This window comes from Coffea eugenioides, chromosome 3, assembly GCF_003713205.1.
Source record: "Coffea eugenioides isolate CCC68of chromosome 3, Ceug_1.0, whole genome shotgun sequence".
NCBI classification, from domain to species: Eukaryota; Viridiplantae; Streptophyta; class Magnoliopsida; order Gentianales; family Rubiaceae; genus Coffea; species Coffea eugenioides.
The window spans coordinates 18,783,485-18,796,760 of record NC_040037.1 but is presented as its reverse complement, the minus strand read 5'-3'; the positions used below and the strand labels follow the sequence as shown (position 1 = coordinate 18,796,760).

Genomic DNA, 13,276 nt, shown 5'->3' with positions numbered 1-13,276 from the left:
TCCTAGAATCCAATGTCCTGCATCCAATAAGATCCTTAGAAAATTTTCAGTAGCTTAAAAACAACTCAATCCGACATGAAAATTCTTTATTTCAAATAAAAAAATGTTAAAATGACAAACAAATATTGGACACAAATAATATCACAACTATTTATTATATACATACTACATCGCTCTATACATGCCACATCGCTTGGAATGAATAGAATTGAAATTGGTTGTTTTTCAAATACATGTTTAGTTTAGAATTATCTTAAGATGAAGTAGTAATTACCAATTAAAACAAATTCCTGGGGTAAAAATTTAAATACCTCAAAGTTTAGAGGTCAACAATTGGACATTTAATTTTCCGAGCTTCATCCCTCGGAGAGCCCTATAGTTTAATATCGCCGTCTCTGTCTTCTTCTTTTCTCCGGCGAAGGTACTGGCCGTGGCCAACATCTCAATCGGAAAATCCAAATCTCCCCTTAATTTCCCAAACAACCACCGGGGGGGTTTGGATTGAGGATTTTTGAATACCAATTCCACCCAAATCCCTCCATCCATGGAAGTTTCTGTCGAGATGGAGAAGTTCCTATGTGACCTGTTGTTAGATCATAACAAACCCATTTCAGAGCGGTTTAGAGCTCTCTTCTCTCTTCGCAACCTCCGCGGCCCGACACCGCGCGACGCTCTTATACTTGGTACCCTGTCTTTATACTTCTTGGCTGCTTGCTGAATTTTGGTGTAAATTTCATAATTGTTTTCAATTTGATGTGAAATACTATTAAGGGTTTGAATAAAGTTGAATTGTCCTTGACTTTACATAGCTATTTCTTCAGTTTGGTTGTTGAGTGGTAAAAGTTAGTTAATTTGTTTTTTTGGGGGACAGGTTCTTAAGACATGTACTTGCCTAAATTTCCTGTCTGCTTGGTCAATTTTGGTGTAAAATTTGAATTTTTTAAAAATTTATTTGGAATGTTAAAGGTCTGAATACAGGTTTAATTATCCTTGAATTTACATGTCTAAGTTCTTCATTTTGCATGGTATTTTGCAGTCTTGTGCTTAGAAACTTCTTTTTTTTTCGGACAAGGTCTTAATTGATATCCATGCCGAATTTACGCTTCCATTTTGCTTTGATTTTTTTCCTCTTTCTGGGCCAAAATGTGCTAAAAGACTGTAGCTTTCCCTTGTATCATATTTCAGTTAGGGGATTTCGTTCTGATATCTTTTGAGTTACTAGACTTAGCAATATCTGATATAAGACTATTCTTGTTCACTGTTGTTTAGCAACAAGGGACTCTTCTAATCTTTTGGCACACGAGGCTGCTTTCGCATTGGGGCAAATGCAAGATGGTGAAGCAATTCCTGCCCTGGAATTAGTTTTGAGTGATCTTTCGCTGCATCCCATTGTTCGGCATGAGGTATAGAGCTATGAGACCTTTTTAATTTGATGATGTTATTGCTGGTGACTCTTACTTGTTCTTGTCCAATATGTATTTGAAGGCTGCAGAAGCCCTTGGCGCAATTGCTTTAGAAAGGAACATCCCACTTTTGAAGAAAAGTCTGATTTCAGATCCAGCTCAAGAGGTCCGGGAAACATGTGAACTGGCTCTTAGCCGCATTGAAGAGCTGCGGGACCATGGAAGTGTTGATCCATCTTCAGCAGAACCATCACCATTTTTATCAGTTGACCCAGCTGCTCCTGCTTCTTGTTCTTCTGTACAGGAGCTGAGGTCTGCCATTTATCAATATGACAAGATGCTAGCTTTCTTGAAGTTTGTTGCTTGATATTTTTGTCATTGCCTTCCAGGGATACATTGTTAGATGAAAAAAAGGGCATGTATGAGCGGTATGCTGCACTTTTTGCTCTTCGTAACAATGGCGGAGAGGAAGCTGTCACGGCAATTATTGAATCCTTAGGTTCGAGGAGTGCTCTCCTACGACATGAGGTCGATTTTAATATCTATAGTAACTTTTTTCCAATTTGATACATCTACAACTATAGATTTGTTTCTGTTCATTTCTACCTCCAATGCTAGACACAACTGGAATTAAATTGTAGTACGTGACTATGGCCTTATCTGCTTTCTTGTTTACTCCAATCCTGAATTTCATATATATTAGGGACAGCTGGTCTTATCTAGGTAACTATCATTTGTGATACTTCCATGATAATTTGGACTTCAACATTTAGCTTAGTGTCTGCAATCTACTTTCTTGTTTAGTTGTATTTTATGTACTCTCAAGTTGCAGTTCATTTTTGCAGTTGAAGTGCTGAAAATTATTTTTCCTGTTGTCTGTTTGGATACTTTCCCCAAAGTTTAACTCGGTAGAGGGGTAAATAGACCTTGTCCGGTAGAAAGAAAGCCATAGCTTTATGACTAATCAAGCCATCTGTATGTGATCTCCTGATTATGTTGAATGTCAATTTCCTACTGTATGAGATCCTCTTTAATTTTTTTTTTTGCAACTTACCCTTTGTAAATTTAGTTCTGAAATAAAAAAATGCTATAATATGCAGCTTGTTTAACTTAACTGAATTTAGAATGGTATCAACCGTTCTAGAGGTGCTTGGTTGCTTTTGATTTTTTCCTTTGTAAACTCATTTCATCTTCCATTTCAGATGTGTCTATCAGATTAATAACTTTTGTATTTATCCTTATCCAAGAATATGGTCTTAAAACATATGTAACCTAGGCTACAAGTGTGTTCTTTATTTATATCCTGAAGCAGTTATTTGTAGTGAGAGAACTTGGTCCAACTTTTGAATGAGAGTGGTGGCTGCTGTTGATCTGTCCTTTGTGTGTCTCTCCCTCTCCCTCCCTCTCTCTCTCTCTCTCTCTCACACACACACACACACACACACAAATATAAAGGAAAAGAAAATAACAATCTGATTGTTACTTAAAAGAGAAATTGTGCTCACCATGTTTTGCAAAAACATCAGGGTTTTTGAAAATTGGCATGATACTAGCTACAGACTTGGGTTTGGGTAGAGTCTAAGATTGATACAACAAATATGCCCTAATATAATTTAGCAACTTTTTTAAGCATCATGTGGCTACAATCAAATTGTGCAAGCCGGAAGTGTCAGCTGACTCAAGAGATATAGTTACTAGCAGTTTCATTTTTTTTAGCTTTGAATTGGAGGAGTTACCTTTTACTCTAAATTAGAGGAATTGTACCTTCAACTAATTAGGGAATTGTGCAGTGTGCCAAAAAGAAACCCAATGCAGCGTGCCAAAAAGAAACCCAATCTTGTGCTTGACACAAATATTTCACTGGTGAAGGTTCTGTCTGACACAGGTACCACCAGGAACATAAAAGAATGGATATCACTTCATATGTATATATTTATTAAATTTCTTAGTGGTTCCTTATTATTTTCTTCGTTGTCATCTTCAACATTGTATCTGATACTGATCTAGAATTTTGAATCCTAGGATATGATCTGCTATAATTGGTACAATGTGAATGAATGAGATTATATATCTGAGCAATTTTATTGATGCTGTTGCTATAGTGGAACAATGTGAGTTTTCTTTCTTTTTTTTTTTCTCTAATAAAAAAGAAGAAAGACGTAGAAGGAAGTCATCCAACCTTCCCTCAGCAATCTAACTAACTGATTTGGGCTTTAATTCATGTTTAAATGGCTTTCTTGTCTCTTGTCAATCTATTTCGGCTGTCAATTTTATTTGATTTGTTCTGTAGGTTGCTTATGTTTTGGGCCAATTACAAAATAAAAGGGCTTCAGATGCACTGTTGAGAACACTTAGAGATACAAATGAACATCCAATGGTTAGACATGAAGCTGCTGAAGCTCTTGGTTCTATTGCAGGTTTAGCCACCTCTGTACACCTGAAACTTTTAAAGCCTTTAGTTGGCCAAATTTGCTAGAATCATGCTGATCTTTCTCAATGCAGTGAAGCTGGCTTTGTGATGCGTGTTTTTTTTTTAATGAAATTTAAGCTCAAATTAGTAAATGCATTTGCATTGATGGTACTTGATAATGATTAATCCATCAGCTAGTGAGATCATTGTAGTGATAGAAACTGGACTGTTGCTGAACTTTTTCATTGTCTATGCTTCACTTCATGCATTTGCTGAGGATGTCCCTAAACATACCCATGACCACAAAAAGGGAAAAGAAAAAGAAAAGGAAAAAGCTAGAAGAAAAGGAATTAAAGATGTGGAAATCCATAATATTCATTCTAAAGAAGAAAATGTCTGTTTGAAGATGAGTTAGTTTATTTATGCTTTTCAAACTTTTGTATTTGATATATTGAAGTTGTGTTTAGTGCACCAATTACACTGAAATTATGTTATATCTTCAGAATTATACATGTAGATGACGATAAATTCCATCAATTTTACCTAGTTGTTCATGAGACTGAGGAAAAGGTTAACCTAGCCACAAACTGTATGGAGACCCATTTGTCTTGGAATTTGTTGATCTGATTGTTGATCTCTTTTACCTCTTAAAGGACAATATTGTCCTCTACATAATGTGGACCTAGTTTTCCTCTGCTGTCAACTGACGGGGAAAAAGAATACCAACAATAACTCGACATTTACACAGCATATTTTCTTTCTCCAATACTGTGTGTCTTTCACTTGACAAGATCAGAGCTGCACTACTTTGTTAGCTGTCTACCAGATCTTTGTGCATAAGCAATGGGCAATGCCTTTTTTTCCTTTTTCTTTTTTTTTTTCCTTCTTACGTAGCAATGCAAAGCAATGAACAAAGCTGGGTGATATGAAAGCTAAGGTGGATATTCTCATAAATATTGAATATTCTTAGACACATTTTGACCATTGCTTGTCACCTTTTCTTCTTGTTTATTTTCTTTGTTCCAGTTTTATTATTAGTTTTGCCTTTGAAGCATTTTCCTTACTTTCTTTCCTCCATTTTGTGATCAAGAACTTTCCCCCCTGCACAAAAAGGAATGATTACCACCATAGTATCATACTTAACTTTTTAAGCAATTAACCTATGCACCATTATTTCGATTGAGTACCTCTCAATATCCTTTACAGAAAAATCTAAGGGAAAAAAAATTCAATGAAAGGGGAACCTCTTTTGGAATCAAAAGCTAAAATCTGGTATTTAGAATCATTTGATTACAGGCCCTAAGTAGTTAGCAACTATGTTAGCTGGAATCTTCACATTGCCTTGCCCTACCCAGTCTTCATTTTGCACCAAGAATAGCCATGTTGAGGGACTCCCATACCCGAGTCCAGGTAACATAGGTCGCCAAAGATAGAATGAATGGAACTATGTTTAGTTTCACATAAAGCTTGAAATGGTTTTGTGTAATCTGATTGCCTCCTTATGATCTCTAGGCCTTTTGTCCTGTATTATTCTCTTTTTCTATAAATTTCAGCTTTCCTTTCCATTGCTCTTTACAGATGATGAATGCCTTTCACTTCTTGAGGAGTTTGCTAAGGATCCCGAGCCTATTGTTTCACAAAGCTGTGAAGTAGCTCTCAGCATGCTTGAGTTTGAAAAATTGGGCAAGTCTTTTGAGGTAAGAAGAACGAATTATAATTTTCTGATACTACTAGTTCTCTCAGTTGGAAAATATCTTAAATATTTGTCTTCTGCAGTATCTCTTCATGCAGGCCCCTAAAGTTGAGCTAGTTCCATAGAAATGCTATTACCTCCAAGTATATCGACCTGCTACTCCCTAGTCCCCTAGAACGAGCCCTCCACAGGATTTTGTGTAATCTAGTCCTGAAATCATCATTTGGAGGATTGCCAAGGACTTGCTTGTTGCTTTGTTGGAACACTTGACTAATCCTTTTAGGATTTTGGCTTACCAACTAGGCTAATTTAAGAGTATGAGTAGGATAATGGATTCCCTAATTTGAGGAGTCCGTTCTCTTGGGAACAAACTGTCAAACTTCAAGTCCATATGCGAAAGAAAATATAGTCTGAAGTCTATCCCTAATTTACTTAAGATAATTGTACCATTATACATGTGTAATTTTTCTGTCTTCTTGGAAGATGAAGATTTTGTCGGTATGTATACTCCAGTATTCAACAGAAATTAAGGAGTGTTTGACTTATTGCCCATGAAGAGGAAATTATTTACATGTTAGTTTTGGTATAAGACAAAGTATTGTATGTATGATAGCAGGAATAGCTATAATATTTTGTCTTTTGTATTGTATGTATTATGTGGTAGCTACAATGGCAGCATTACTACTATGGTAACATGCATCAAGGGGGGGTGTTTGAATTTCTTCCTCAGTTGGCAAACTGAAGTAGGTCAGCTTGATATTCATTCAAAGCTAATCTTTGTACAAAAGAGTATCTTTTTGGGCTTAGGATCCTCTCTATTTGTTTATACCTAAGTTATCGTGACTTTATAAAATCACCCAATAGTGTCATTATTTTTTCTTTTGATCTCTAGATTAATATATTAAAAAATGATATTCTTTTGAGAATATTTTGACATTCAACTTACACGAAACATTTGAACAAACATTTGAACGGTGAAAGAGGGTCAAAGTTGTAATGAGATTTGTAATGATTTATCAATACAAGTGATCAAATATATTAAGACGGTGTTAATTTTTAAAAATAATTTCCAAATTAAGTTTATTGAGATGCAATGGAGAGACATTCTCTTCAATGCAATGGAGAGGAGTGTAGTTCATCTTTTTTAATTATTAATATGGAAATTGTAATTTTAATTATTAATTATTAATTTGGTATCAACTAAACTGTAATATTTTAATATATACAGGAGTTATTGAAAATTATATATCTCACAAATTGATTGAGCACTTATCCATTTTTCAATTACAAGATTCTTATCAATATACAAATTTTGATGGAGAAACTCATGAAAATTGACTTTGCACCACACAACCAGCGATTTGTTGTGTGATGGGAATGCAGTAATTGCCGGTTGAAAGGTTTTCAGATCGTTTAGTATTCAAAGGTGTCAAAAGAAAAAAACAAAATATTAAAAGAGAGAAAGAAGTACAACAAAGTAGTCACAGCACAACCTTTGTATACTACATTGGTGAGTGGGTAAAGAAGATTTATAAAATAAATTTCTTTGAAGCTTCTTTCGCTTGATTCTTATTTATTCTTCTTTTCTAGTTCATCAATATAGATCCCTAAAGGGTTTGCTGTGTATTTTTGTGGTATTTCATTCTCTTATTTTTTTTTTCTTCAAACTATAAATCCAATGATTTTCTTGCTAAAATATTCCTACTATTTGTTTAAAAAACTTAAGAATGCACAAATCATCTATATTGCATCTTTCTGTTTCTAAAAAATATCTTCCTTAGTTTCCAAAAAAATTTCCAAAAAGGTGTACAACAATTAACTGAACTTTTCAACTTCTCCTTTTGTCCACTTAATTTATTGTTTGAGAGCAAATTGATGAATATGCCCCTACATAATGTAGGGTGAAGCTTACATGCAGTGAATTCTAATTCTTTCATTAGGAGCTTACTAACTCATTTGAAACAAATTTTTTTAAAAAAAAATATTAGTATAGTGGGTGAAATAAGACTTTGAAAAAGTTTACCACCAACAAGTGTCACACTTTACCCTTATCATTTATCATTATTAATCAAAAAAAAAAAAAAAAGCAAGGGCAAAATCCACATCCTTCATGCTAAACTTACATCACAACATTGTAGATCAATACCTTGTATTTGTGTTAATGATACAAATCATCAAATGCATCAAAGCATTACCCTTTCCTTTATTAAAATCTATCTTCCAGTTTTAGGAAGAGCAAATTGTAACTTTTATGACAGTTGTACATCTCCAAATGTACGTTTTTCTATATCTTGTATTGGTTCTAGCAAACAATCTTGTTTTGTGCTTAATTTTCATCTTGTTGCTTGTTGTTTTGGATAGAATTGTAATAGAATTTCCAATACCATGAAAATCTCATCCTTTTACATATGGAGGCCGCTTTCTGATACTTTTGTAAGTACATGAAGCTAAAACGAAAATTTAGATTATATGGTGGACGAGTATTTTTATTAGTTTTTAGTGGGACAGGGGTGAGATTTAAGGAGCGGAAGGATGAACAAGAATTTGAACTCAAAACTTCTAATATTTGGAATTTCAACCTTTATCTGGTAGATGAGTGTTTTACAAGTCAAATGAAGAAATAAAAGAATTAGAATGATAGATTTTGATTGCTTCCATCAGAGGGGCTATCATTGTGTTTGTGAATTGTGAAGAGATGCAATATGCAACTGAATTCCAGTGAAGGTGGAGACTATGCACAACAAAGGGCAATGGGGGACAAACTGCTGATGTGGTTACAATTCTCATTAAAATCTTGCATGTTTACAATTTCACTTATTCTAGGGCATTGCAAAATTTGATTCTAGTACAAATACTATTCTGGTACTATCTTGAGCACTACCACATTTTTCTCCAGCAAAACAAAAGTGTTGTGCTTTCTTCCACAAGAATTGATAGACCTCATAATCAAACAAAAAATATCAATTCCAGAAAACAACAATAGAAACAAAGAATTATGTAAAATGATTCCAAGCTAATTTCTTCTAAGAAAGGATATCCACCACCAGAGGGAGAGAGAGAGAGAGAGAGATAATATTTGAAATCCTTGAGAAATTCTTTAAAACCTGAGCATCTCTGAAATGAATCAACTACCATCATCATTATGACTAGCATCATTTTCTCCTATCACTGATAAAGTTTGCTTCTTCTCCAACTTTCATACAATCATGAATGAAAACACTAACTAATATAAGCAAACAACCATAATGGATCCTTCTTTCTTCTCCATCTCTTTTGCAATTGATAATATTCTATTTCATGTTTGTGCTACCAACAGTACTAATAGGTGCACCAGCTTGGGCTTCCATAGCAAGTTCAAACTGTTTTAGAGAAATAGAAGGTAGAGATAGAATTTCAGGAGCTTCCAGATTTTCCCATCCTTTGATAGGGTTGATTGTTTTCCCATCCTTTGATAGGGTTGATTGTGGTGGATCCATCCCACCCTATGTGTGTAACATGCTTCACATCTGTTGGCAACCCTATCTCCATTTCTTTTTCAATTTCCTCATCTTCATCATTGTCAACTGGTAAATGTCCAAGTATAAATCATGAGAAAAGGATGTGAATAGTAAAAATGTAAATGAAAAAGATGTAGTGAGGGGACATGAAAATCTGAATCAAGAATATCTAATTCTCGGAGTCTTAACCTTATCTGCTAGACAATGACCTCCTCAGCAACATTCCATCAATTATGCTAATATCTCAAGTATTATATTGTACCTCATTATTAGCTTGGATGAAAAGATTAATCTTTCAATGAGTAGTCAATTAGAAAAGATATTTGATGATTCTGCATCACTGGTAAATATAGTCAGAGTTACTCCACCACAAGGCTTATATTATGTTTAACTGATACAAAATTTTTTAGTCCTTTTGAATTGGTTTTTGATTTCAATCATTTTCAGTGCCGACAGGTATTCTATGCAATGAAGAAGACATTTTGTATTGTAACAATTTAATATGTTGTACCTTGATTTGTTAAAAAAAAAGTAATTGTTTTTTGTGTCCTAATCATACTAAAAGTTCATGATTCCTGTAATTAAACTTTTGTAACTTCTGTTTTGTATCAATAGTTCTTCCAACCCCACCAAATAATTGAAGATTTAGACCATTCACACATCATCAAACTAAATTAGATACAATCATCATTAAACAAGGTATTGGCAATAAGTGGCCAAAGTAGATTCTAATGATACCAAATGTACATGATATTTGTAATTAAACCTTAACAACTTCTGCTTTGTATAAATAATTCTTCCAACCTCACCAAATAATTGAAGATTTAGACTATTTACAGTTTACACAATGCCAAACTAAATTAAATACATCACCGTAAACAAGAGCTTTGAAATGGAAAAGTGGCAACCACAAATAATTTTTTTTTTTTTTATCAATTTTGGAATGTCATCAATTTAACTTTTAAGATGTAGTTTTAAGTTTTCAGTCTCATAAAAACGAACTAAAAGTTATATTCTTCTAATTTGAAATAAGGATTTTGAAAAAAAAAATTTTGTCATCTAGGAATTCAGTTACCATTGAGTCCATTAATCAACTCAACATTTTGATGCCCAAAGATTAAAAAAAAAAGTTAAAAGTTTCAACTAATTGCCTTTCTTTTCTTAAAAAAAGTTTGGGTTATAAAATTAAACAAAAAATTTTGACTTGGAAATCATTTAATTGCTTACAAAAATATAGTTGGCTCGCATCATGAGGAAAACCCACGATTCAAGACACTGAGGAATCAAGATCCTACAAGGGTTAATGCCGAATTCTCCCACATTTGCCTCTTCCTTTTTCTCTATCACATTGGTTTTATATCAATTGAAAGGACATCTCTGCTGCTAATAATATAGAAATTAATTAACCCCCCCAAAAATAACCCTCATTAAAGCAAGACATTAACGATATTCATTCATGCATTCAGAAATTCTGTGTACGTGTTACCATCTCCAGTTCATCTATAGTTTTCGCATTCTTCAGAAATGAATTAAGACATCCCATGAGAACAAAATATGAACTTTGAAGCAAAAAAACCTTAAAATAAAAATTGCGCTAGTTTAGTTTGCACAAATAAAGAAATTGATCAATATATATAAGATTTACTCTTAATTTAATAGTGACATACAAAGAGTTAGCTACAAAAAGATAATCTATATTTCTTTGACTAATTTCACTTTGAACCCATAAATTATTGAAGTTCCTACTTTAGTCCTTAAATTTCAAATTTGGACACTTTAGGAAATTATCTCCCTTAAGTCCTTAAATTTTAATTTTAAACAATTTACCCCAATCCATTCCATCGATTTATCAAATTATTGGAATACTCACACACAAGTGATACTCATAGTTTAAGAACTAAAGTGGGATGATTTCATACTTTAGTAGGTAAAGTATCCACAGCTTACGTTTAAGGACTAAAGCGGGACGAATTTCATACTTTAAGAGTAAAATGTCAAAAATTAAAATTTAAGAACCAAAGTGACAGTTTATTTATAGTTTACGTGTTCAAAGTGCAATTTTCGCATTTTTCCCATATCTTGAAGTGGGATTCTTTTTTTTCCAAAACCAGTAGGTTTTATATATGGAACATTGGACTAGCACACGACTTATGGAATTTCTTTTTTTAATTTTTGGTGCTTTTCGATTAAAGTTTTATTGAATCCTTAATCTGGATAGAAGTACATGACATTTTTGTTATTTGGAAATCCAAACACTAAAAACCATTAAAAATTTTTGCCAATTGAAGCAGTAACAATATGTTGTCTTTCTCATTGCAATCAATCAACCAATACACGAAACATCCAACCCGAAAGAAACAAAACAAGAAAATTTGTTTAAAGAGCTTTCAAGTTGCAATTCATTCTCGTGATCACGTATGCATACTTTTTCATGTGAAGATTAGTTAATCCATGCTTTGAAAAATCATAGAAAAAGTGAGCAGCACATGGGTAGTTTTCTTCATTTTTTTCGTAGTTCATCAATTTTTATGGAAACTTTAACACAAATAACATTTTAAGACTTTAGATGCCAATTGTTAGATATTAAAGCTTCCATTCTTGAAAATGAAAAAAATATGATCTTGAAAATTGGATAATTTGATTTTAAAAATGTCGGATTAATTTGCAAAGCTTTTGGCCTTTTTCCCCCTTTCTGGTAATTTTCTTGGCTTTTATACTCTATATTTATATTTCTTTTGTAGTAATTGGTTCACCAAAACTAAGTACATGAGAAGTAAAAGCTTCGACTTCTTATATTTGATGGAGATGGTCCATTATTTGTTGTTGGAGTAATGATATACATACTCTCCAGCTGTATTTTTATTTGCTAGCCACATAGTTTAACAAACTTTATTGAATACTTTTTGACTTTTGTTAAAATGTACTTTAAAAGAATTGTGGGTTTAAATCCTTCAAGTTAACTATATGAATAACATGAGGCAAATAGTTTACTTCTTAAAAATTGGTACTTGTAGAGTTTGACAATTGTACTTTTTTATTTTTTTGGGGGGGGGGGGGAAGGATGAGGGAGAATAAGAATGTGGTAAAAATTAGCATATTTATTGTTTAAATATGATCTTAGATATTTTCTGGTTGAATTTTTTATTGGTTGGTTGGAACTCAATAATCCAATGCAATTTGTAATGTTACAAATATCATGCTGCGAAAATCAGGATATTTAATATTTACAGGAAGACTTTGACCTTTAATTCTAGAGATTTTGTGCAACAAACAAAAGAATTAAATTTGATGTGTAATAAATATTTTTTATCGATACTCCAAAAATCAAATGCAATTGTAACATATCAAATTGATGCGGCAAAAGTCAGCAAATTGACTGGTAATTCTAGAGATTTTATGCAACAAACGAAGGAATTCAGTTTGACAAGCAATTGAATGAAATGTTGTGGAAAAAATAGCTTACTAAATTCTTGGATATGAACATTCAATTTTTTTTTTATGGATTTTTAGCAAACCGTCAAAAAAATAGCTCTTATCGATAACATAATTAAAATAACATGCCAAAAATCAGCATATATTTGCTATTTAACATGTATCAAGAGATTCTTTAATTTTATTTTTTGGAATTAAAAGAATAGGAATAGGATCGAATTCCTAGATTCATCCCCTTGCATTTTGGTGGATATTCATATTTGTTTTTAGTTAACAAAAACAAAACTCTAAACCAAACAAGATTAAAACATAAGAAACTTACCAAGCAACCTAGAAATATTTTCCAACCGCTTCATCAATTTATTGACTCCTTTCGAGAGGCCAGATTTTGGAAGAGCTAAGAAAGCCCTTAACTTTTTCCCTTTTCCTCTTGATTTGGTCTCTTTTTCTTCTTTGTTTTGGAGAATCTCTTTTTCTTCGTTGCTTCCTATATTTAGAAAGAACAATATAACATTTAAAAAAAAGAAAGAAAAGACAACCACAAAACATCGGAAGCAACATAAAATCAAACACAGCTTTCACACACAGCACACACAAAAAACACAGAGAAAGCACACAAACTTATACACACTAAAACAAAACTGAAAGAGATTGAGATGTGATCATACTTGTTGTTGTTGGAGGAAGAAGAATCTTCTGTGATGAGTGTTTCTGCTTCTTGGGCTGATTACACTTGCCTACTGCAACGCTTGACTCAGTACCACATCCCATTGGAAATGGAAGCAGTACAAACCTTTCCTTATGATCTCTCATGATTCTCTCTGATTAATATATGAAAAAA

The 13,276-nt window shown here is 33.0% G+C and overlaps 2 protein-coding genes across 2 annotated transcripts; one reads left to right on the top strand and one right to left on the bottom strand.

Annotated features, from left to right (window-relative positions):
• The first annotated feature begins 366 nt into the window (after positions 1-366).
• Positions 367-6,056, top strand: LOC113765212 (deoxyhypusine hydroxylase). Its single transcript, XM_027309305.1, has 7 exons — positions 367-683; positions 1,270-1,403; positions 1,486-1,715; positions 1,793-1,931; positions 3,694-3,820; positions 5,392-5,510; positions 5,590-6,056. The coding sequence occupies exons 1-7, from the start codon at positions 545-547 to the stop codon at positions 5,629-5,631; spliced, it is 930 nt and encodes a 309-aa protein (XP_027165106.1). The 5' UTR covers positions 367-544; the 3' UTR covers positions 5,632-6,056.
• A 2,843-nt stretch (positions 6,057-8,899) lies between these two features.
• Positions 8,900-13,276, bottom strand: LOC113766246 (CRIB domain-containing protein RIC4-like). The gene is made up of 3 exons (XM_027310457.1): positions 13,104-13,276; positions 12,758-12,922; positions 8,900-9,069 (listed from the first exon to the last, which is right to left on the bottom strand). The coding sequence occupies exons 1-3, from the start codon at positions 13,246-13,248 to the stop codon at positions 8,900-8,902; spliced, it is 480 nt and encodes a 159-aa protein (XP_027166258.1). The 5' UTR covers positions 13,249-13,276.

Coding starts and splice junctions, on each gene's coding strand:
- LOC113765212 (XM_027309305.1), top strand. CDS start 545: ATGGAAGTTTCTGTCGAGATGGAGAAGTTCCTATGTGACCTGTTGTTA. Junction 3,821..5,391: donor AGCTCTTGGTTCTATTGCAG/GTTTAGCCACCT, acceptor TGCTCTTTACAG/ATGATGAATGCCTTTCACTT. Junction 5,511..5,589: donor AATTGGGCAAGTCTTTTGAG/GTAAGAAGAACG, acceptor TGTCTTCTGCAG/TATCTCTTCATGCAGGCCCC.
- LOC113766246 (XM_027310457.1), bottom strand. CDS start 13,248: ATGAGAGATCATAAGGAAAGGTTTGTACTGCTTCCATTTCCAATGGGA. Junction 12,923..13,103: donor TCTTCCTCCAACAACAACAA/GTATGATCACAT, acceptor TTCTAAATATAG/GAAGCAACGAAGAAAAAGAG. Junction 9,070..12,757: donor AAATATTTCTAGGTTGCTTG/GTAAGTTTCTTA, acceptor GACATTTACCAG/TTGACAATGATGAAGATGAG.